The following is a 25,279-nucleotide window of genomic DNA, read 5'->3' on the forward strand; positions in this document are numbered from 1 at the left end:
CTCCGGGAAAATCCTCTCCAGGGGCGGATTAATCACTGGGCCCACGGGGCCAAGGCAATCGGGGGGACCCTCGTCGGGTGCTCCTGCTGTGGGGGGTGCCGGAGCACCGGATGGGGGGGGCGGGCCTGCAGGCTTAAGGGGTGGGGAGGGGCCCCCACTTGCTGTGGCCCAGGGCCCACACCCCCCGAATCCGCCTCTGACCCTGACTCCGGCAGCGTGCACTCCGGTGGCTGGAGGGCACAGTGTCCTGCACTCACCGCACGGCTTGCGGCCCAAGGAGAAGCAGGGACATGGCCACGCCCACGGGGGGGCCGAGCTGGAGCGGGCGGGCGGCGCAGGGGACGGGCCCAGCGGGAGGGGCCGGGGGGGCGCTGCCCGCGCGCCGGGTACGTGGTCGGGGGCGGGGCGCGCAGCGCCGGCCGGGACATAAGTAGCGGCGCGGGGGCCGCTTGAGGCCCCGCCCCGCCCGGCCTGAAGGAATAACGGCCGCCGGCCCCTCGCGGTGGGCGCGGCTGAGGCACTGCGGCCCCGGGGCGATGGTGCTGGGGGCTGCGGCCGCCCCGCCCGCCCGCCGCGCCGGTGAGTCGGGCCGGGCGCCGGCGGCGCTCTGGGGAGACAGCCTGGGTCGGCGTTCGGCTGGCGCTGCCTGCGGCCGAGCGCGTTCGGTGACTCGGCTCGACGGCCGCTGCGGGCCGTGGGGGAGCCAGGCAGAGCCAGTCGAGAGCCGTTTTCCCAATCCGGGCTCGCGCGCTGTCCCTCGCCTCGCTCCGCAGGCTGCCGTCTCCATGGTGACGTTCAGCCGCAGCGGGCGGGCGCCGGGCTGCGCGTGGGGCGAGGCCGGAGCTGGGCTGGGGGTGAGGGGGGCCGCGAGGGGGGCAGACTGGAGCCGGACCTGCCCTTGAGAGGCGGGGCTGGGAAGAGATGGGAGGGGCAGGAGCGGGGGCTGGGGGGGGCGAGCGGTTGGCCGGGGAGGAGGCGAGGGGGGCGGCGGGGGGGCGAGCGGTTGTGGCGGGCGAGCGGTTGGCGGGGGGTTGGGCGAGCGGAGCGGGCGGGCGGGCGTTGGGCGAGGGCGGGGCGGGGAGCAAAGGTCATTCCCACCCCTCGGGCGCACGGCTCTGTCCCGCGGGACGGGAGGCCGCTGGGCGCGGCCTCGGAGCTGGGCTCTGCCCGCCTCGGAGATGGCTCCGGCGCCGGGTGCAGCCGCGTCCCGGCCCGCCCGGCCAGTTCCTCTCCGCGCGGCGGGACCCGGCGTGTGTGAGGCAGCGCGCTGCCTTGTTCCCTTCTAGGTCACTCGTTGGGCGCGGGCCGGGGAGCCACATGGCCGCACGTGGCAGAGATGCCATCGCCTGGTACCAAAAGAAGGTCAGTCGTAGGGCGAAGAGCGCCCGTCTGGCAGCCCTGCAGTTTGCAACCCCCCTTTGCTCTTCCCGGTGCTGAGCGAGAGCGTCCGTCTAGGAGAGGGAGCTTGGCCAAATCACTGGCGCTCCCTTTGTCTCATTGTCTCAGCCCGTAAACGGGGGATGGGGGACACCTGTCTCCCTGTGGTGGTTGTGACTATTAATGTTTGTTTATAATAGCACAAGGCATGCTTGTTTTGTTGAATGTTTCCAGCTCCCAGATATCTTGAAAAAAAATACTGCGTTTGCAGCATTGTTTTTTAAATTTTACACTGTGCACAACGACATTTTGCTTTAAGTTATTTTAAAGTGATATTTGAGCTACAAAATACATACGTCAATGCAGTGGTTCTCCAACTTTTGTACTGGTGCCCACTTTCACATAGCAAGCCTCTGAATGCGACCCCCCTTACTAATTAAAAGCATTAATATATTTAACACCCTTGTAAATGCTGGAGGCAAAGCAGGGTTTGGGGTGGAGGCTGACAGCTTCTGACCTCCCCATGTAATAACCTGGTGACTCCCTGAGGGGTCCCAACCCCCAGTCTGGGAACCCCTGCTTTAATGTATAATGGTCTCTAATCTTTTCTTTGTGGTTTTTTGGGCAGGGTTGATTGAAATTGTTTTGATTTAAACTAGTGAATTATTTTAATCATTTAATTTAAGAAGGAAGTCTTGATTTTTCAGTAATTTATTTTAATTGTTTTGTAATTCTTTACCTTTCAATGTTTACTTGCAACTAAATATAACCATTAAATAGAAATAAAGTTACATATGCTACATTTGGTGCTTCTCTTTGCAAGCCAGGAGGCTAGGCTACATCTATACACGTTCATTTAAGCTGTTATATAGTTTACCTTGTTTACCAGATTTATTTTGAATTGTGATTAGTGACAAGCTCTATTTGATCAGAAATTGTTCATGCACAAAACATTTAAATTGTTTTTAGTTAAAACTAATTTGTTGGGTACTAATTTTTTAATCAAAATAGATTTTGAATTTATAACTAGCTGAGTTAAAGTATTTGAACTGATTGTAGTTCAGGATTTTATAACTAGTGTATCTCCTTCTCTCACACCTAGGAAAACAAGCTTTCCTGCTTTTTCAATTCCCAGCTGGTTTCTTAATTTCAAATGAATTAGTCAAGTCATTAAACTGAACTTGAACTAGAACTGAAATGAAGAAAATCTATCTGCCTGCAGAAGAGCCTGCTGCTGTCAAAAGCTGGTTTAGCACTTGGACCGGTTAGCCAGTGATTTTCAGCAGTTCAGTAGTGATTTTAAAAAATTTGGAAGGAAATATGTACTAAATATTTTTATATTTGTCACTTTAATAGACTGGTAATTTTAGGTCTTAACATAGGTTGTCATTTCAAATTTAACTTTAAGTTTACCTGTATTAAATTTAAAAAAATCAGGTTGTTAAATCAAATTTTATCAACCCTGTTTTGGTTTGTTGTAAATTAAAGGGTTGTGATGTGAATTTTTTTCCAGATTGGAGCCTATGACCAACAGATATGGGAAAAGTCTATAGAGCAGACTGAGATGAAGGTAATTTTTTCATTTAAGTTGTCCTTTAATTTGCTCTTTGTCCCATGCCATTTATTGGCTCCCTGTGATGTGGCTGTACCAGTTCTGCTTCATGCAAATCCCAGAAGACCAGCAATGAAAGGCGCTGCAGGCCCTAGGTGTACTTAGGGTACAGTAGTTTGTCTTTGAGAAAAATCAATCTGAATGTTATTTTATACACTACCAAAAGTGCTAGGTATTTTATAGAACAAATGAAAAGACCTAGTCCCTGCCCTGAAGAACTGAGAGTCTATTTTCAGATATTACTCAATGACTAGTGGTAAGCGTTGGTGTCTATGCAGGCTACTACCACAGCTCTAATTTAACAAATTCCTTTATTAAATCCAAAAGCTGAATGGAATGTATCCTGTTTCTCTAAATATGCCTAATAAATAAGCAATTTGTTACATCCAAACAGTAACAAAACATTTATAAGCGTTTGATCAAGATACTTACAAACTGGCTAAACCCAGGGCTGCTTAGACCCATATTGGTCAGCTCCAACTTGGTCAGGCAGGTATTAGCAATGAACACTTAGTTTATTTTTTATACCCTTTAACAAGTGATGTCATTGCCAATCTGCCCTCCTGCAACAACCCTCCTGCTTGTGAATTTGGATCTTTCCAAGAGCTCACTGCCCAAGCCTTCCATTTGTTAGGGGTTTCCAGCTTTGGTAATTCCTTACCAGTAATCCTGTTACAGCTCCCATCTGAGCTCAGGTCTCTCCACTGGGTCTCCTGAAGCTCTCTCAAGCAACTTCTGCCAGCTCTTCCGTGCTGCTCTGGTCTCTGAGTCTCAGGCAGCTCTTACCCATGCTTCCTGTATCTGGCTTGTCCTATCTCCTTTCTAGGGCTCAGGTGTCCTCTTTTAAGATTAACTGGGAGTCAGCTGACCAATCACAGGTGCACTGGCCTCTTTCCTGTTTACCCCCAGTAAATGGAAATAGTGGCTCTAACTGTGGTTCCTGCAGGGCACAGCTCTTGTTTCAAAATAAATATTAAGTAAGAGCTAAAATAAACAAATATAACTAGGATCTTTGACTAATAAACTTGTCTCCAGAAGAGCACTAGGAGTACTGAATGAGGTTCCTGATGTTAGCACTGGAGATCATCATGGTTTCTGGAGAGATCAGAATAAAGGAAATGCAGACAGTCTTTCGTATTCACAACAAAAATTAATAATCCTTTGTTTTTAAATTTGCAGGGCTTCAAAAACAAACCCAAAAAAAAGGGCCACATACAGCCTGACCTGATAGATGTTGACTTAATCAGAGGTAGGTATCCTTTGAATAATAGAGGTTGTATCAAATGCCCCCAGGTTAAATGTGACATACACTTCTGCTTTATGCAATGGTGGGAGGAGGAATGTCTTACTTTTACCTAGGTCTGACATAATTTAATACTATTGTTTGGTTTCTGAAAGAGGAGCTATTTAGATCATGAGTCAGCAGTGCTAGAAGTTAGCATTAGGGGACCCAGAAGGCCCAGAGTGTGACACCTGGCAGAGGGACTAGAGGCTTGCTGGAACCACAGCATGATCAGCTAAGGGCTGAGGTTGTAGAGAATGTCTTCAGGGGGGTGGTGGTGAAGGGTGGTCATTGTGGGTTTGCGTTGTGGATGACAGCTTACGTAAAATAGGTAGTTGGGAATGGGCAAGTGGGCTAAGAGGAGGAGAAGGGGCTCATATGATTTTGGATTGAAGGAACTGGTGAGTGGCTGACGTTTCAGTTTTTTCCCTTTTCAAATTATACTGCATTTTAGAGGGAGTTTGGCCTTGACTAGGGAAGAAGTTTATAAGTAAGGCGAAGATTTTATCAGTTATACTTAGTGAAAGTCATGGGCAATAACCAAAAATTCATGGAAGCCTGTGACCTGTCCCTGATTTTTGGGGACAAAATGGGGAGGGAGGTGGGTCCAGCACCCACTGCTGCTGGGGCTCCAGTGGTGGCTGAGAGTGCAGGGTTTCCCCTGCAGCTGGCAGCAACTTGGAGCTGTGGGGTCTGCACTTGGTGGCTGGGAGCTGTGGGGTCTGCACTTGGTGGCTGGGAGCTGTGGGGTCCTCCCACAATAGCAGCTGGGAGTTGCAGGAGAGCCTCTGCTGGCTGACAGCTCCATCCCTGCTGCCTCAGGGCTGAAGGAAAAATGTCAGGGAGGTCTCTAGAAGTCATGGATTCTGTGATTTCCATGAACTCTGTTACAAAACCTTAGCCTTAGTTACGAGTAAAGCATTAGCTATAACTCCCATTTGAAGTACCTATACATTGTTTATTTTCAAGGCTCCACATTTGCCAAAGCCAAGCCTGAAATCCCGTGGACGTCACTAACTAGAAAGGGGATTGTGCGGGTTGTGTTTTTTCCATTATTCAGCCGTTGGTGGATACAGGTTACATCCCAGCGTATTTTTATGTGGCTTTTGGTGCTTTACCTCATGCAAGGTAAGCATTGGAGGGTGCTGTGCCATAATCTTTTATTTGTGGTTATAAAAAACAAGATATTCTTCTTGTTCACTAATGCCATTTGCAATGGTAAGGAGGCAACTCTGAAGTGTTTGAGCATTATCTGCAGACACTGCACAGCTTTCCATGCAGCATGCTTCTTGGGTTCCACCTTCTGACCTACCATAAGGGTGCTTAAATGACTTACATTGATTCAGCAAAAGGGAGGAAGGATGGTCTTGTGATTGAAGCAGTTTACCAGGGCTCATATAATTGAGAGAGATCTGGGTTAAATTCCTGTCCAGTACTTCCTGTGTAACCTTGGACAAGTCATTTAATCCAGTGGCTCTCCACCTTTCCAGACTACTGTACCCCTTTCAGGAGGCTGATTTGTCTTGTGTACCCCAAGTGTCACCTCACTTAAACTACTTACCAAATCAGACATACATAAATGTTACAGCACACTATTACTGAAAAATTGCTCACTTTTACAATATACTTATGAAATAAATCAATTAGAATATAAATACTGTACTTTTCTATGTATGGTACATAGAGCAGGATAAACAAGTCATTTGTATGAAATTTTAGTTTGTAGTGATTTACCTAGTGCTTTTTATGTAGTCTGTTGTAAAACTAGGCAAATATCTAGATGAGTTGATGTACCCCCTGGAAGACCTCTTCAGTCTGCTTCGGTTCACATGTGTTAATGAATTTAGCCCCCTTTTACAGATGAGGAAGTTGTCTTGTGTGTGGGGTGGGGGAAGGAAGGGAAGAGCAGCATTGTATAGGCATCTAGGTAAGAAGGGATTAGCATTTCCAATACATTCTGTTGAAGCTGCTGAGGGCACCATAGTTCAGGCAACTTTAGTTTGTACTAAAAGATACGTTCTAGCTTAGTGGTTCTCAAACTTTAGTATTGGTGACCCCTTTCAGATAGCAAGCCTGAGTGACCCCACCCTTATAAATTAAAAGCGCTTTAAAATATATTCAACACAATTATAAATTCTGGAGGCAAAGGAGGATTTGGGGTGGAGGCTGACATCTTGTGACCTCCCCATGTAATAACCTCGTGACCCCCCTGTCCCAACCCCCAGTGTGAGAAGCCCTGTTCTGGCTCAACCAGAAGGTGTGGGTTTGATGCAGGAATCACTGGGTGAAATTCTCTGGCCTGTTACACCCAGGAGATTAGATGATCATAATGGTCCCTTTTGGCCTTAAAACATCTGAATTTAAGCAGCCTTTTACTGTTGTCCTGGTCCCTGTGGATTTTTTCCATGCAGTTCCAGGAATATTTGACATCTGGTCCTTCATGCCGGGATTGGTCTCCCCTTGCCTCCTTTTGAGATGATCTTCCAGGCTAGAAATGAGACCACAGGGTGGGGGAAACCTGCTTTGCCACCGCACATGCTAGATCTGTTCTGTGGAGAAATTGCCTACTCCACCCTTCTTTGCCAAAGAACCGAGTTAGCGAAGGTACTGTATATCCTGACGTGCAACTCCCCTTTGTATCAGTCCAGCTTCTGTAATAGTCATTTCTTGAACTGAGCTGGAACTGTATCCTCTGAAGATTGTAAATGGCTTTCATAGACCACATTCTGACAGAGGAAAGTAATTTTTGACACACACTTTTGATCCTTTTTGTGGTTCTGTTTTCTGTTTTAATATACTTACAAATCACATTGCAAAGAAAGAAGGAATTTCAGAGAAGTAGTACAAGGGTCACATAACAAGATGAGGGTGGAGTTAATATCTGCAAAAGCTTTTAAAGTGAACAAAATTAATCATTGGGACAATAATAAAAACTGAGACATGCCCCTTTCACCCTTAGGTAGGAAATTCCCAGTGTAGCTTTTGCATTTGATCCAATTTTTCCTTTTCAGTTATAGCAGTCATGTTGTATTTCATGATACCTGTTGCAAGTGCAAGTGAAATCATTGGACCAATGTGCCTTATGCTACTGATGGGAACTGTTCACTGTCAGATTGTGTCCACCCAGATCAACAAACCCCCAGGAACCAATGGAGGCAGCAGCAGGAGGAGGAGGTGAGATGAAACAGCGCACTAATTGCGTGCATTTGTAGGACTCAGAGTAATACGATACATTATCTTACTGCAGTGGTTCCCAAACTTTTAACAACCAGTGAACCCCTTTCACTAAAATGTCAAGTCTCACGAACCCCCTTCTAAAAATGAATATTTCCTGGGATTTTCTCCTTTACACGTTCCTCCTACACAAGCATTCAGGTCTTGAGCAGTCCAGGCAAACAACACATGTTACAACGAAGCTTAAACTTGTTCTTCATAATAATTTTAAAAATAATACTAGCTGCCTATTTCATTTTAAAAACAGCAAAAAAAATTGACCTCCCTTTCCATTTCTTATAAGGAGTCTTGAAGTTTAAATCTCCTCAGTGTGATAGATATGCTTGCTTTGATCTGCTTAGCTCTTGGAAGTCCAGGGGCTCCAGGCTGCTGGCCCCGTGCTACCTGGGGTCCCTAGGGACAGCTTTGTCTGCCATTCGGGAATTTTTTCCCCGAGAACCCTCTAACACTTTGCGAACCCGCAGGGGTTCACGAACCTCAGTTTGGGAACCACTACCTTACTGGATAAAGGTCTCGTTTGCTGCTGTTTTAAGTAAATATCTTATGTGACTGTAAAATGCAGGGATATGATATGTACCATATGCTTGATTGTGGACAGCCCACCTTCTTTTCCCCTTTCACAGCTTTCATAAGTGCTATCACTCTGTCAGGAAGTCCGGCCACGTTACATCCCCTTTATTCTATGCTTTGTAGTTGGACTGTTTTTCTCATGGAACCTAGATGGTCCAGTTTCTTTCTGTGGCCAGTGGTGTGTGCTCCACAAATGACATCACGCTTATGGCCTTGGGAGCTTGACCAGTGTTTTACACTTGCATTAAGGGAGTGGTTTCTCACACACCTTCAGAGGGGGCAAAGGATGACGTGCCTCTGAGGGCTGTTTCTTGCCCTTATTTTGTTGTATGGGAGACATTGCAGCTCTTTTTATTTAATTTAAAATGGCCCAATGTCAGTCTCAGTGCAGCCTTCTTGCTGAGAGAGAGGCTGTAACTACTACCCTTATGACATTTCCACAGAGACTGTTTTTCCATATGTTTATCTTGTATAATTTTCCACTTAAATCCTTTGTGGTACTAGTGTGTATTCTCCCCCTGGGGACATAAGCATAATTCCAGCTGATGCTAGTAAAAATTACCTGTGCATATTGAGGGGGATTGACCCCAGTCTCTGCATGACTCATTTGACAGAGCAGCTAGAGTGGTGTATGGATTTGGTACGTGTTTTTTAGGGTATAAAGATGCTTTGTTGCAAATTAAATTCTCTCCACACTCTGTTTTTTAAATAGAAAATTCCGCAAACCTATGGGTGGTGATGGGAGCAGAGATGCTGGCAGCTGGTCTTCCTCTGACAAAGCCAATAAAGGAGATAAACATTTGGAACCTACATCCATTATCAACAGTTTGTTTGGCCTGCTCTTCCGCAGGAGGTGTGTATGCTGCACCAGGAGGGTGTGTGTGTTTGTAATGGTAGTGTACGAACAGTTGAACATTCAGAAAACAGACAGAACGCTTATGAAGTCACACATTCCAAAGCTGCACAAGTTACAGCTGCTCTTAAATGAAACCCAAGGAACACTGCCACCGGAGGAAGTCTGTCGTCTTAGGAGTCCATATATTTGTCCTTATTCTGGATAGGGGATCATTTTTGGTAGCCTGTTTTAGAAACACAATTGTGCAGTGTTAGAGGCTCTCTCCAGCTGGTGTGAGTGACCCTCCTAAGCATAGGTACTCCACTTCCCCTTAGGTCCCATATTTAGTTACTTTGCCTTGCTCAGTTAAGTCAATTTACCCTTTGTTTAACCTGATCAGATAATTTTTTAAAGTATTTTTTAAGACATAATGAAAATCAGGGAAAAGGAAGATGCACTATTTGGGTTCATCCCTCCTATCCCCACTCCCAGCTGAGTTTTTGTTTATCTGGAAACTTACTCTTCTGATTGTTAACCTCTGATCTAAGCTGTCAGCTTTTGTTACTATTTAAAAAGGTACCTAGTTTCTCCTTTAACTACTTTTTTTACTTAATTACTCCTGAATCCTGCCTTCCCCCTGGATTTAGAATCTGTAGGAAACTTGGGAGCTGGCATTCGACAATGGAGTAGGTTTGTTCCCTCTGAGACAGGGCTGTGAAGTGCCTGAAATTGAGAATTCTGTAGCCTCTCAGCTATTGCTTAATGCTGCACCAGGCAGGCAAGTGACAGAGTAAATTGACATTATCCTTTCAAGAGCTTTGCTCTGAAGTCAGACCATTCTGTTGCGTTTTGATTCCCCAGGTTAAGGAGGGTGAAATTGGTAGCTGATAAAGGGACTGAAACAGAAAGTGGTGTGAGCTCTGTGTATAGTGGCATTAAGCACAGACTTTCCAGATCCGAATATAGGCTGCTGCATTTCAAAGAGAGAGACAGACTTTCAGATGGGGAGAAGAGTCATCGGGTAAGATTGAGTCCTTTCTGCATTGATTCTTCAGTCATGACTGACTTGGTGCTGGCACCTTAATGTCAGATGTAAATATAAACTCCATTTTAACTTACAATAAAACACAAATATGGTAAATATGGAAACCTGTGGGAAGAATAAAGGAGGCCTCCTTATACTGAAAATGCTTGTTTATTTGGATGGTGTGATTATGGAAATCCATTGCTGATTTAAAAGCCAATAGAATTCAAAATTCTACCATGTAAAACATCTGCCCTGCAAACAATTCAGTGCATTGCCCTTCTGTTGGGAGATGATTCAGATTCACCTGATGGAATTTTTGTATGTGACTTTAAAAAACAGTCTTGTTTTATCTATGTAAGCACTAAAGTGAAGGGCTTTGGGATTGGTGAGTCACTTAGACAAGAACATGTGAAGGAAACAGCATTGCTCCCAAAGTCTCTAATACATGAAGGAGGCATTCGGGGAGGGAATAGACTTGGTTGATGGGGGCACAGCTTTCATGACAGTCACGTCTTATGCCCAGGGTTACACACAGACTTGTGGATGTTGCTGGCCTTTGAGGCATCAGGCTATGGAAATGAAGGGGGAGGAGACCAGGAATTGAATTATCTCCTTTTCTGTTTTAGTTGCTGGAGAGGTTGGATGTTTCTCCCCCTCTTTCAACTGCTGCAGTGAGACAGGCCTGGCCCATCAATTGCAGAACTTGTGTGATTCTTTGACTCCTCATTCTGCTTGTACTTGTAGATGTAATTTCTCTCTCATTGGCTAAGGTGTTAGACTAGAATTCACACTGTTGGTAACCACAACATTGCAATGGTAATACTGGCCAGATACTCCGCTTGATGCAGATCTGCTTAGTTTTATTAGCCCATCTTCTAGTTTGTTTAGATGGTTGCTTTTCTTCCAGGATGGCTGCACACATATGGGTGGTGTTTCTGATGAGCTGTCAAGTGAGGAGGATGCTGAAGCCATGGCGCAGAGGATTTTGTTACGCAGAAGTGTAGAAGGGGCCTCCAGTGACAATAGCTATGAAGACAAGAATAGGAAACCTCTTACTACTTCAAACCAGTCGGTTTCAGAGGTAGCTCTGTTGGATTACCTTAAGATTCCACAAAGTTTACTGTTACTGGCTGTCAACTAACTTTTCCTTTTTTATTTATGACAGGTCAATCAAGCCATTAAAGGTACCAGAGAGTCCGATAGTGTGGTAGAATCCGAACTAGACTCAACAGCCTTTAGTCAGGTAGGGGTTATAAAATACCAGAGACCTTTGCATCATTTAAGGTGGGCAGAGTGGTACATCTGTTCTATTCAGGTTTTTATACAGTGCTCATCACTGTAGTATCTGAATGACTTCCAGTAGTGCATTGAGCATGTGACTACACATCACTTGTTCTCTCTCCCTCTGCCCAGAGGGATAAGTGTGTGCAGTGATGTCTTATTTTGATAGTTTTTGTTAAATATACCTGTTGCTATGTGTTGCACTTGGAACAGAAAGTGGTGAGGTTTGTGATGGTCCTTAGCTCCTTGCGGAGTTAGTTTCACAGTCTTGGACCAGCTTCTGAGAAGGTTCTGTGTTCCACAGACAGACTTAACTTATTGTTCACAGTTCCAGAGGAGCGAAGCTGTCGATCAGTCTTCATTTCAGAGCTTTAAGCAGTCTTCTAGGGATCCTGGGCTGTCACACTCAATGCTATCTTGGTTTTCCACTCGTTATTCCCCTGTTGATACTTTTATACAGCCCTGTCTTATGGTCAGATCTGCAAAAAACTAAATTGTGAGCATTCATATATGACACAATACTCCCTGCTTGTGGATCATAATAGAATACAGCACAAAAGAAGTGTGTGAGATTAGTTTCCAATGTGAAGTGCTTTCATTTGACCCCATTGTCTACTGGCTGCATAGTCTGAAAGGCATAGTGGTTGCTGCAGTACCAAGGGAGACAGGCTAAATGTGTTTTAGACAACTGGCCAATAACCATTCGGAATTACCACCAGGCAGACTCCGTGGCCCTCAACTGTGTATTTGGGATTATAGTATTTCCAGGTTGTAAAGCAGGGAAGAATTTAGATGAAGATTGTGTTCTCCAGGTAAGAGTTGATTTTTTTTTAATGAGCTTTGTAACTGACACCATTTTAAAAACTCCAATTTTTGTACCTTTTCAGTGCTTTGAATTTTGGACTTTTCATTCAGTTTATGAAATTCTACTGGCAGCAGCAGCATGCTCAGAGGCCTCTAATCACTATTCATTAGAGACTTGGCTGTTGGGAGGATAACATTGTACTGGAGTAAACATCAGGCATCATTCTAAAAATTTTATTTTTCATAGAAATCAAGAAATAAGTCTCCTCTCCAGCTGTATAAATTCTCACTAAACTCTGTCCCACAATGAGGACTAAAATGTGTTCTAAATTCTGGTTCCATTTTCCTGGCCTTCAGAGTTTTCATGAAATTAGCATGTTATTCTGAAGGTGGGAAAACATTAATAGTTTGTTGCTGTAAGTTCATGTTGCAAAAGCATCCCTGTGTAGAAATACCCTTTCTGTTCTAGCTTGTCAGCGTGGCTTGAGAACATATTACTTGAAGATTAAAAGCTGATTTCTGTACTTGAAGGCTCCGTATGGAAGTTTACAAAAGTAACTTCTCCTTTTCCTTTAAAGGAATCAAGGTCTTGTTTTAGCGGTGGGTCCCAGAGCTGCAGTGTGTCTCGGAGAGATTCTGAAAGCAGCCGCCATGACTCTGAGACAGAGGACATGCTCTGGGATGACCTGCTTCATGGGCCTGAGTGCCGTTCTTCCTACACCAGTGACAGCGAGGAAGGGAATGTAAAAGGAAGTAAACGGGACCTGAAAGAGGATGTTTTCCAACAGGTCTGTTCAACCACTTGCAATAAAAGAGGAGCCTATGAAATATTTTTCTTTTGATGTAGCTTGTACCCTCTAAAATAACACAGGAGGTAAATTCTGTAGTTGTAACTTGTGCAAACACCTTGCTAGAAGTTTCCTTTGCCAGGTCAAAAGGAATAAAAAAGCCATGGCCTAGTGTCTTTCCTCTGAGGATGGACACAGTTTAGCAGATGGACATTTCTGTAAAATTCAATGATGAGCGTAGATAATTATCTTGCTTAGGATTTATAAAAAGTTACCATCAGTACCTAGACTCTGGTTGGCTGTCTTAGTTAAATATGAACGTAAAAATAAATGATGGCTGCGTTGGACAGGATGCAGGAATGCTCTGGCATATAGACTTGAACGCTGATTCTATGTAGCAAAACTATCCCGATGGAAATAGTGTGGAAATTCAGGATCCCAGCAATGCTTGCTACGAAAGCATCAACATAGCCTCTAAAACTTAAGTGGGAAGATACTATTTATATTCTCCTAGTTCAGGGGAGTGCATATGCACTAATCATAGCTTATCACTCTTTGGATCTAGCATTTCAGTCTTCAGTGCCTGTAATATCCCTTTATTAGTAGTAATAGCAGCCAGAGTGACTGTGAAATGCTGAGGGAGATAGAGGCCACAAAAATAATAATGAGGGCTTTCAAGTACCCCCATATTGACTGGGTACATGTTACCTCAGGATGGGATGCAGAGATAAAGTTTCTTGACACCTTAAATGACAGCTTCTTCGAGCAGCTAGTCCTGGAACCTACAAGAGGAGAGGCAATTCTTGATTTAGTCCTAAGTGGAGCACAGGATCTGTTCCAAGAGGTGAATATAGCTGAACCGCTTGGTATAAATTTAACTATAAATGTGACTCTAAATTTAACATTCCGGGGAGGGGACACCACAGTAGCATTTAGTTTCAGGAAGGGGAACTACAGAAAAATGAAGAAGTTAAACAAATTAAGAGATGCAGTGCCAAAAGTGAAATCCCTGCAAGCTGCATGGAAACTTTTTAAAGACACCATAATAGAGGCTCAATTTAAATGTGTACCCCAAATTAAAAAACATAAGAGGACCAAAAAAGTGCCCCCATGGCTGAAAAAATAAAGTAAAAAATTGAGGCAAAAAGGCATCCTTTAAAAAATGGAAGTAAAATCTTACTTAGGAAAATAGAATGGAGCATAAACTCTAGCAAGTGAAGTGTAAAAATATAATTAGGAACATCAAAAAAAGAATCTGAAGAACAGCTAGCCAGAGACTAAAAAAGTAACAACAAAAAATCTAAGTACCTCAGGTGCAGGAAGCTTGCTAAATCATCCAGTGGCCCCACTGGTTGAGATGTTAAAGAAGTAATCAGACTATAAGGCAGTGGTCTACAACCTTTTATGCCCAAGATCACTTTTTGAATTTAAGGGCAACCCAGGATCTACCCTGACCCTTTCCCAAAGCCCTGCCCCACTCATTCCATCCCCCTCTGTCACTTGCTCTCCCTCGCCCTTGCTCACTTTCACCAGGCTGGGATAGGGGTTTGGTAGAGGGTGTGGGCTCTGGGCTGGGGCTGAGGGGTTTGCAGTGTGGGAGGGGGCTCTGGGCTTAGCATTGGGGTGCAAGCTCTGGGAGGGAGTTTGGGTGCAGGAGGGGGCTCTGGGCTTGGCAGAGTGTTGGGGTGCAGGAGGGAGTACAGGGTGCTGGCTCCAGTAGGGGGCAGCAGAGTTGGATTGCAGCCTGCCACTGGGCAGCACTTACCTCTAGCAGCTACCAGTTGGTGTCGCAATGTGTCTGCCACTAAGGCAGGCTCCCTGCCTACCTCGGCCCTAACTCTACTCCTGGAAAGTGCCAGTGAGCACCTGTGGCCCCGGGGAGGGATGGGTGGGCAGCATGTGGCTCTGCATGCTGCCCCCACAGCCCCCTATTCCCAGCCAATGGGAGCTGAGGGGGTGGTGCTTACAGGCAAGAGCAGTGTGCTGCAGGGCCGCTCTAGCCACTTCTAGGAGCGGCATGGGGCTGGGGCAGGCAGGAAGCCAGTCTTAGCAGCAGCCTCGCTGCACAGCTGGAGATCACGATCGACTAGGAGATCCTCCGGCATCGACCAGTCAATCACGATTGACCAGTTGGTGACCACTGCTATAAGGCTGTTGGAGAAAAATTAAATATGTTCTTTGCATCAGTCTTCATGGTTGAGGATGTGAGGGAGATTCCCAAATGTGAGCCACTCTTGGTAGATAACAAATCTGAGGAACTGTCCCAGATTGTGGTGTCATTAGAGAAGGTTTTGGAACAAATTGATAAATTTAACAGTAATAAGTCACCAGGACCAGATGGTATTCACCCAAGAGTTCTGAAGGAACTCTATATGAAATTGCAGAATTACTCTAACATATCATTTAAATCTGCTTCTGTACCAGATGACTAGAGAATAGCTAATGTAATGGCAATTTTTAAAAATTGGCTCCAGAGGTGATCCTGGCAATTACAGGCAGTAAACCTAACCTTATTACCAGGCAAATTGTTTGAAACTATCATAAAGAACAGAATTCTCAGACAAGACACACAGATTAATATGATTTGTTGGGGGAAAGTGTCAGTATGATATTTGTAAAGGGAAATCATGCCTCACCAGTTTACTAGAATTCTTTGAGGGGATCAACAAGAATGTGGACAGGATAGTGTACTTTGACTTTCAGAAAGCCTTTGACAAGGTCCCTCACCAAAGGCTCTTAAGTGAAGTAAGCTGCCATGAGATAAGAGGGAAGGTCCTCTCATGGATCCCTGACTGGTTAAAAGATAGGAAACCAAGGGGTGGGAATAAAGGGTCAGTTCTCAGAATGGAAAGAGGTAAATAGTGGTGTCCCCCAGGAGTGTGTATGGGGACCAGTATTGAACATTCATAAATGATATGGAAAAAGGGTATTACAGATAAAACAAAACTACAAGATAGTTAAGTCCAAAGCAGACTGAAGAGTTAAAAGGATCTCTCAAAACTGGGTGACCGGGTAACAAAACGGCAGAAAAATTCTGTTGATAAATGCAAAGTAATGCACATTAGAAAATATCCCAACTATACATATAAAATGATGGGGTCTAAATTTGCTATTGCCACTCAAGAAAGATCTTGGAGTCATTGTGGATAGTTTTCTGAAAACATCCACTCAATGTGCAGCAGCAGTCAAAAAAGCAAACAACGTTAGGAATCATTAAGAAAGGGATCGATAAGACAAAATACCATATTGCCTCTAATATAAATCCATGGTATGCCCACATCTAGAATACTGCATGCAAATCTGGTCACCCCATCTCAGAAAAGATATTGGAATTGGAAAAGGGCAGAAAATGATTAGGGGCATGGAACAGCATCCCTATGAGGAGAATCGTAGAATCATAGAATATCAGGGTTGGAAGGGACCCCAGAAGGTCATCTAGTCCAACCCCCTGCTCAAAGCAGGACCAATTCCCAGTTAAATCATCCCAGCCAGGGCTTTGTCAAGCCTGACCTTAAAAACCTCTAAGGAAGGAGATTCTACCACCTCCCTAGGGAACGCATTCCAGTGTTTCACCACCCTCTTAGTGAAAAAGTTTTTCCTAATATCCAATCTAAACCTCCCCCACTGCAACTTGAGACCATTACTCCTCGTTCTGTCATCTGCTACCATTGAGAACAGTCTAGAGCCATCCTCTTTGGAACCCCCTTTCAGGTAGTTGAAAGCAGCTATCAAATCCCCCCTCATTCTTCTCTTCTGCAGGCTAAACAATCCCAGCTCCCTCAGCCTCTCCTCATAACTCATGTGTTCCAGTCCCCTAATCATTTTTGTTGCCCTTCGCTGGACTCTCTCCAATTTATCCACATCCTTCTTGAAGTGTGGGGCCCAAAACTGGACACAGTACTCCAGATGAGGCCTCACCAATGTCGAATAGAGGGGAACGATCACGTCCCTCAATCTGCTCGCTATGCCCCTACTTATACATCCCAAAATGCCATTGGCCTTCTTGGCAACAAGGGCACACTGCTGACTCATATCCAGCTTCTCGTCCACTGTCACCCCTAGGTCCTTTTCCGCAGAACTGAGAGATTAATAAGACTGAGAAAAGGAGTACTTGTGGCACCTTAGAGACTAACCAAAAATGTCCGATGAAGTGAGCTGTAGCTCACGAAAGCTCATGCTCAAATAAATTGGTTAGTCTCTAAGGTGCCACAAGTACTCCTTTTCTCTTTGCGAATACAAACTAACACGGCTGTTACTCTGAAACCTGTCACTAAGAAGACTGGGACTTCTCATCTTGGAAAAGAGACTACTAAGGGGGGATATGATAGGTCTATAAAATCATGACTGGTGTGGAGTAAAGTGATGTTTACTCCTCATAACACAAGAACTAGGGGTCACCAAATGAAATTAATAGGCAGTAGGCTTAAAACAAACAAAAGGAAGTATTTCTTTACACAGCTTCCAGTCAACCTGTGGAACTCTTTGCCAGAGGATGTTGTGAAGGACAAGACTGTAACAGGGTTCAAAAAAGAACTAGATAAATTCTCAGATAGGTCCATCACTGGCTATTAGCCAGGATGGGCAGGGATGGTATCCCTAGCCTGTTTGCCAGAAGCTGGGAATAGGCAACAAGGAATGGATCATTTGATTACCTGTTCTGTTCATTCCCTCTAGAGCACCTAGCATTGGCCACTGTCGGCAGACAGGATACTGGGCTAGGTGGACCTTTGGTATGACCCAGTATGGCCGCTCTTATGTTCAGCGCCACAATCCGGATCAGGGCCTTGTGCTAGATGCTGTTGGATATACATGCAGATAGTTTTTCCTTGAATGGCTTATAGTTTAAATGTTGAAATTTAAAACTGTATTCAAACATTTTCAGTAAAAATGCTGCCTATTTTGAAACCATTTCCTGTAGATAGTTGAGAAATGTTTTCAGTATGTTGTATCAGTGTTGCATTTTCTTCTCCAGAACCATTTGTTCTGGCTTCAGAATACGAGCCCTGCATCTGCAAAAGTAAGTGCCCTGATCTGGGAAGGAAGTGAGTGCAAGAAGGTGGACATGTCTGTGCTGGAGATCAGCGGGATTATCATGAGCAGAGTAAGGATTGATTCCTCTCCCCTCCCCCCATTCTAAGGGCATATTTACACTACAGAGTTAAGTCTACTTATGTTAGATTGATTTACAGCCCCAGCAATAAATTACTAGTTTTCCTGTCCACACTACCCTCCTGTCAGCGGTGTCTCCTCACCAGGATTACTCGCACTGACCTAAGCTCCAGGCAGAGCTCCCAGCTGCCACCCAGGCTCTCAGCTCTGCACTCCCCATGAAGCAAGCTCCCTGCAGAGTGGGGAGCTGAGAGCCCAGGTGGGAGCTCTGCAGGGAGACCACACTCCAGGCTCTAATGCTGACAGCTGGAGCTCACAACTGGAACTCCCCCTACTCAATTTCAAAACAAGAACCCTACCAGCAGTGAAATTGACATTGTCAATTTCATGGATTTGGCTGTCAGACACCTTGACAGACAAAAGGTGGATGCAAGTAAATGTCTATACAGACAGTGCATTCCCCAAACTATGTCAGCCTATGCCTAGAGCATCTCGCTGAGGTGGATTTACTAGGTCGGCGTAGTGGGCAAGTTACAGCAGCAGGAGGAATGCTGTAGTGCATAGGCTTACATAATTTGCTTTACATAACATAGTGTAGAAATGCCCTAAATTGTGATTATCTGCAAACAGGACAAGTCCAAGTACCTTTTTTTAAAGATGGCCCTAAATACTCTTAACTAGTAGTTGCAGAGGGATTTAAGAAAATACATGAATTCGAAGCAGAGGGTATGACTCCTGGTCTAAGAATAACAGTAAAATAATACCTAGCTCTTACATAGTGCCTTTCATCAGTAGATGCTTACGTCATGTTGACATCATTCCCTGCTCTGAGCGACAGGGAGCTGGAAGCTTTTGAGTGCAATTAAAATTAGTGGCTCATGGCTGCTGCTGTATTTTGGTCACTCTTTTCCCTTTCTCAGAAGTGAGATTCCTACTCAAGGTAGGTGAGACGGCTATGGAGAAGGGGGGGATGGACAGGTCATTCTAAGGGGGAGGAAGTGATGTCATAATATGGAATCGTTTTATGTCACACTTTTGGATTTTCACTTTTTCATTGTAACTTTCTAGTATGTTTTCTGGTTTAATTTTGCTCATTTGCTGTGTACCGAGTTTAGTGAGTAGAGAGATGAAGTGTGTAATGGCTGAACTTTATCTTACAGCCACTTCAAATACTGTTTCTTTAAACATGTCTAGTGAAGCAGGAGGTTACGTATGTACTTAAACATACAGGTTGCCTAACCGAGTTTTAGAATTTGAGGATTTTCCCTATTGGTGTTTAACATTGTACTTACAGTAATTTTAAAAATTAGTTGTAGCTTGTATAGTGCTAATGATATTTGCCTATTCTCCAGGTTAATGCCTATCAGCAGGGAGTAGGCTATCAGATGCTGGGAAACGTTGTCACCATTGGGTTAGCATGTCTTCCTTTCCTCTACCGGCTCTTCCATACAAAGAATCTTGAACAGCTGCAATCCATTTCAGTGAAGGAACTTTTGAATATCTTTTGTGGGGCTCCTACCATCACCCCCGTCATTGTCTTGGCTGTGATTAACTTCCTTGAGCGTCTCTGCCTGACTTGGATGTTTTTCTTTATGATGTGTGTTGCTGAGAGAACATACAAACAGGTTTGTCTAAATGTGCTGTTACCTTTCATGAACATATACATTTCTATTGCAACATTCAAGCTGCTGTCATTGCTTCCCCTCTTAAAGCCGCTGCTGAGACTGTTTGGGAGCAGTAAGACACTGGGGAATGCTGGGATATCTTTATACCTGAGGTGCTGTGGCAGGTCTCTTCCCCTGAGATACAAAGACTAACGTCCACCGTGAATTAGTCTTTAAAGCTTGCTTTTTTTTCTCTGTACTGCTGAAAGGAAATTAACCTTTAAGTACTTGCTATCTTAAAAGTCTGAGGCAAATTGGAGCAATCTAGGAAAAGGTATTAGCCCTACCTGTACTGTGAAGCCTAGTTATGAGACTTCTCTTAGAAAGAGAAATAAGTGTCCCACTTGGGGTCACATTCATTATTTCCTGGTGAAGACTACAGCTGCCTGGCTGGACTTGATTGGCCTGAAGACAAATCCTCTGATGGGCCCAGGTCATAAGGATGTGTGTTTGTATCTATCACATCCTTCCACAGGGGAATGTGGTTAACAGTTTTGCCAGTTTGCTACTGTTAATATAGATATGGTATACTGGGATGAGTGGTATCCTTTAGTATCTCTCATTTATTAAAGCTGTCATGGTTTCCTTTTATACAGGAATGTTATTCCTACCACTGGCAAGCACAAATAACTTGTTTAGCAACTAATGTACATATTATATTAAGCACCATATGGAAGCTAACATTGGACTATAACAATGTGGATTTTCTTTACTGACACACTTTTCTTTGCAGCGGTTTTTGTTTGCCAAACTTTTTAGTCATATAACATCTGCCCGGAAAGCCAGGAAGTATGAAATCCCCCACTTCAGACTCAAGAAGGTGGAGAATATTAAAATTTGGTTATCACTGCGCTCCTATCTAAAGGCAAGTCATGATCCAACGAGTGCAAGTATGTTTAAATGTTAACAGACTAGAGCAAATGGTGTAAACAAAGTTGGTGGAAGGTTGCAGGTGGACTCCAGGTGCAGAAGCTGGAGTTGAGGATATTACAACTCTTTCCTGGGTAGCGAAAAACTATTGCTATATTTTACTGAAGTTCAAAAGGTTTCTCAGATTTGATTAAACGTTTGTTTCCACAGAGGAGAGGACCCCAGCGATCTGTGGATGTAGTTGTCTCTTCAATCTTTTTATTGGCTCTATCAATTGCTTTCATATGCTGTGCACAGGTGAGACTCCCATTTATGTTTTGTAAGCAATAAAAAGCCAGTGGAAAAATTCCTGTCAAGTATAACTGGTAACTGCTTTGAAGGTGGATTTTAGTCCTTAAATAGATTTCAGAGAGGCTTTTTTCCTTTTGTAGTTAAGTATAGTTGTTAGCAACAGTTTGCAGAACGGTTTCATTGTGCTGCAGATGAATGCTTATGCTTTCGCGAGTTAACTGCCCTTCTCAACTTTGGCTTTGCATTGAGTGTAGTAATGTTGGGATCCAGTGTCGTTTGCTGAGGGAAAGACTCATCCAATCACTTCCTTTAATAATCAAAATGCATTTACATTGGGCAGCACTCTTCAGAGTATCTAGCTATCAGATAGCAGGGATAAAGAGAATGATTATTAATATATTAATCAGGCTGATATAAACTGGTCTGTCTTCACTTTAATTACTGTCCTACCTTTATTCATGTATTTGTGGGTGGCAAATTGCTTTGGCTGATAGATGTTATGGTGGTCACACAAGCCATAGCTGCTTCTATGTGTTGAATAGAAGTGTTTATGGTAGGTGAATAGGAACATTTCAGTTTATTTGCCAATTTCATTGTTTTGTTTAATACAGGTTTTAAAAGGGCATAAAACATTCCTGAATGCAGCTTACAACTGGGAGTTCCTCATCTGGGAAACAGCCCTCCTCCTTTTTCTACTGCGCCTGGCATCATTGGGCTCTGAAACCAACAAAAAATACAGTAATATTTCAATCCTGCTCACTGAACAGGTATCTCAGCTGCAGGTGACCCTCCATGGGCTTACTGTTCTCTAGTATCAGAGTAGCAGCTGTTAGTCTGTATTCGCAAAAAGAACAGGAGTACATGTGGCACTTTAAAGACTAACCAATTTATTTGAGCATAAAGCTACAGCTACAGCTCACTTCATCGGATGCATTCAGTGGAAAATACAGTGGGGAGATTTATATACATAGAGAACATGAAACAATGGGTGTTACCGTACACACTGTAATGAGTGATCACTTAAGGTGAGCTATTACCAGCAGGAGAGCGGGGGAGGGGACCTTTGTAGTGATGATCAAGGTGGGCCATTTCCAGCAGTCTCTATTCAAGACTAAGTTAATTGTGTACAGTTTCCAAATTAATTCCAATTCAGCAGTCTCTCGTTAGTCTGTTTTTGAAGTTTTTTTGTTGAAGAATTGCAACTTTTAGGTCTAATCGAGCGATCAAAGAGATTGAAGTGTTCTCCAACTGGTTTTTGAATGTTATAATTCTTGACGTCCTATTTGTGTCCATTTATTCTTTTACATAGAGATTGTCCAGTTTGACCAATGTACATGGCAGAGGGGCATTGCTGGCACATGATGGCATATATCACATTGGTAGATGTGTAGGTGAACGAGCTTCTGATAGTGTGGCTGATGTGATTAGGCCCTATGATGGTGTCCCCTGAATAGATATGTGGACACAGTTGGCAACAGGCTTTGTTGCAAGGATAGGTTCCTGGGTTAGTGGTTCTGTTGTGTGGTTGCTGGTATTTGCTTCAGGCTGGGGGGCTGTCTGTAAGCAAGGACTGGCCTTGAATAGAGACTGGGAGTGGATGGGTCATTACACAAAGGAAAACGATTTCCCCATGTTTATTCCCCCCTCCACCCCCACTGTTCCTCAGATGTTCTAGTCAACTGCTGGAAATGGCCCACCTTGATTATCACTACAAAAGGTTCCCCCCTGCTCTCCTACTGGTAATCACCTTAACTGATCACTCTGGTTACAGTGTGTATGGTAACACCCATTGTTTCATGTTCTCTGTGTATATAAATCTCCCCACTGTATTTTCCACTGAATTCATCCGATGAAGTGAGCTGTAGCTCACGAAAGCTTATGCTCAAATAAATTGGTTAGTCTCTCAGGTGCCACAAGTACTCTGTTTTCTAGTATGAAAGTGATCTTTGTGGTTCAAATAACTCCTCCCTCATTTCAGCTTAGTGCTTTTTTTAAGACCCCTTTGAATTTTTTTATTCATAATAGAGCAGCTCCTCCTACAGCAGGCTTAAAAGAAAAAAGCCAGTTATCCAGGCCCAAATGTTGTTCATTTTTTGGTTGATAGCTGGGGGTGAGAAGAACTCTATCACTCTGGGGAAAATTGGATGTTTGTTAATCTATTACTGCTGCACTTAAACTGCAAGTAAGCACCATTCCATGGGCAGGGTAGTGACTTTTTTGCATAGGTCTTCACAACTGACTGGTCCCTGTGCTGTAAACAGCTGTGACTTGGGTGAAGTGATTGAATGTAAAATCTGCTCTAATACCTGTTTCTGTCACAGATCAACTTATACTTAAAGATGGAAAAGAAGCCAAACAAGAAAGAACAGCTCTCTCTAGTGAACAATGTTTTAAAACTGTCTACAAAGCTACTGAAGGTGAGTTCCTATCCTTAACTCTTGTTGCCTACCAAAAAAGACAGTTAGGTCACTAGTGTGCTGAGATCAGTCAGTGCCTGTTATGCTGACCAATGTCATCTCATTTCTTCCTTGTATTCTCATCTGTTGTCTGTCTTAGCCTGTAAGCTCTCTGGGGTAAAGGACACTGTCTTTATACAGTGCCTCACACAATAGGGTTATCTATGACTGAGGTGCTGGGTGTTAACAGTAGTAATGTGCATAAGAAGGTGGAGAACTGACTTGTCATACCGGTTGTACTGTCTTGTTTCCTCATTCTCCCTCAGCAGAATTTTAGGATTCCAGTCATTTATTACTAGACAGGATGGGAAGGAGCCTGGTGTGTGACACCTACAGGAGGCTCCCCAGAGTTAAAATTCTAAACTGTTAACCAGCCTACTAAGTGTTGCCATAAGGAAGATTTTCAAGCTCTATGATAGGGTCAGTGAAATTCTTCAGCCCTGAGGAGGCAGAGATGCCTATCTAATATACCCAATGGATTTTGCAGGGTCTGGTTGGCAGAAGTCTGTCTGAGGTATAGCAGGCTATCAGAGTAATTGGAAATGTTGGTGACTACAACTGGGTCCAGATCTAACTTCCATTTTCTCATTACAGGAGTTAGACACACCATTTAGACTCTATGGCCTGACTATGAACCCTTTAATCTACAACATCACACGAGTTGTGATCCTGTCTGCCATCTCAGGTGTTATAAGTGATCTTCTTGGATTCAATATCAGAGTAAGTGTAGCTGCCATTTGAGATGGCAAGGAGGATGTTCTAGGAGACTGGTACCCAACTGACTTATGGAAGACCTGGGTCTAATTCTGGTTTTGCCACTAACTTACTGTCATTAGTACAATTGCTTCACCTTTGTTCCCCCTCTTATCTGTGTTTTGGGGCAAACCCACTCATGTGCTAAGACAGCAGGAATGGTGACTGAATAAATTCAGATTACTACACCCCAAAAACCTGCTTGTGTGCTTGACAGTCCTAAAACTACAAGTTTTTGGCTGCCTCAATTGTTAGTTTACTAGCATGCCTAAACCATTATGTAATATGCATTTTACTCAGTCTTTCAAAGACTAGCAGCTGCATGTTCTTTTTTACAATGGCTGTAATTTATTCAAGAGATTTCTTGTTTTGCTTTTTTATTTGAAGTCTCTCATAAATACCAATTCCTAACCTCTGTTTTCAGTTATGGAAAATCAAACCATGAACTAGCCTGCCCTCAAGGCTGTGAGGATTATCAAATCATCAGGACACTGGATAGAAGCAAGACATTGGCTTGAGACAGAGGTGGTTCTAAATTTTGGCATATTTCTTTATGTATCAAAGATGTTTTCTTACATTGCTTAGTTTCAGAGCCTACAGAATAAACTAGTTTAACTTGTGAGGGCAGCCCAGGCCTTGCACACTAAGTAAACAAAACTTGTTTTGTCCAACAGAGTGACACTGTTCTAAGGAATTTCCCTATTAAGTAGGGGCTAAAGTATGCAGCAGCCACACATTTCAGAGGGGCCTCAAAACAGTAGGAAAACAATTATATGGGATTCTGTATACAATAGCTTGTGTCTGTGGCCCTGTTAAAGCCTATTTCTATATGGATAGATAAGTTACTGCAGCAGGTTGGCTCTGTTACACAACTAACTTGATGTGGCAGCTTCTCCATTTCCTCTGTTAACATGAGACTGTAATTTCACTGCAGTCAGTCAGTATTATGACTCCCAATTACTGCTTTAAGATCTAAATAAGCTCTTCATTTGTTAAAATAGGGTGTTAAGGCCTTGACAAGAGGACTCACTTTCCTAATAACTGTCCAGAACAACATTCCAGGTTTTGGATGGTGAGGGAGTAGAGTTTAAAATTCTGCTGTGTCTGCCTTTACATATTAGAGCAGATCCCTGTTCCTCTTTGTCTTCTTCCAGTGCCCCATTTGATAGACAAGTGCATGTGTGTAGTAGCTTCAAGTAAACAAAACATTCAAATAAGTGCCTTTAGGCTAGAGAGGCCAAGTCTGCTTTGGACCTTTATTCTGTGCAACTGCAGCCTTTCATGAAAGGTCAGTCCACCCAAGACAGATATTGCCTCCAAGGGCAC

The 25,279-nt window shown here is 43.8% G+C and overlaps 1 protein-coding gene across 5 annotated transcripts; it reads left to right on the forward strand.

The window, feature by feature from the left end:
* Positions 1-422: 422 nt before the first annotated feature.
* On the forward strand, positions 423-24,575 carry PHTF1 (putative homeodomain transcription factor 1). Of its 5 annotated transcripts, none has more exons than XM_084611309.1 (19): positions 423-579; positions 1,287-1,362; positions 2,891-2,947; positions 4,169-4,238; positions 5,241-5,399; positions 7,283-7,445; positions 8,788-8,928; positions 9,772-9,931; positions 10,845-11,018; positions 11,103-11,180; positions 12,601-12,810; positions 17,783-17,911; positions 19,272-19,544; positions 20,317-20,448; positions 20,664-20,750; positions 21,356-21,511; positions 23,066-23,161; positions 23,795-23,920; positions 24,378-24,575. In XM_084611309.1, exons 2-19 carry the CDS (start codon positions 1,318-1,320, stop codon positions 24,396-24,398), a joined length of 2,277 nt encoding a protein of 758 aa, XP_084467435.1. In that variant the 5' UTR covers positions 423-579; positions 1,287-1,317; the 3' UTR covers positions 24,399-24,575. The 5 variants fall into 5 exon arrangements, with proteins under 5 accessions (XP_084467435.1, XP_084467438.1, XP_084467436.1 ...); XM_084611310.1 differs by lacking the exon at positions 423-579 and adding an exon at positions 771-788; XM_084611311.1 differs by lacking the exon at positions 423-579 and adding an exon at positions 837-854.
* The last annotated feature ends 704 nt before the right edge of the window (positions 24,576-25,279 follow it).

This window comes from Lepidochelys olivacea (genome assembly GCF_965140295.1).
Source record: "Lepidochelys olivacea isolate rLepOli2 genome assembly, chromosome: 21".
Taxonomy (NCBI): Eukaryota; Metazoa; Chordata; order Testudines; family Cheloniidae; genus Lepidochelys; species Lepidochelys olivacea.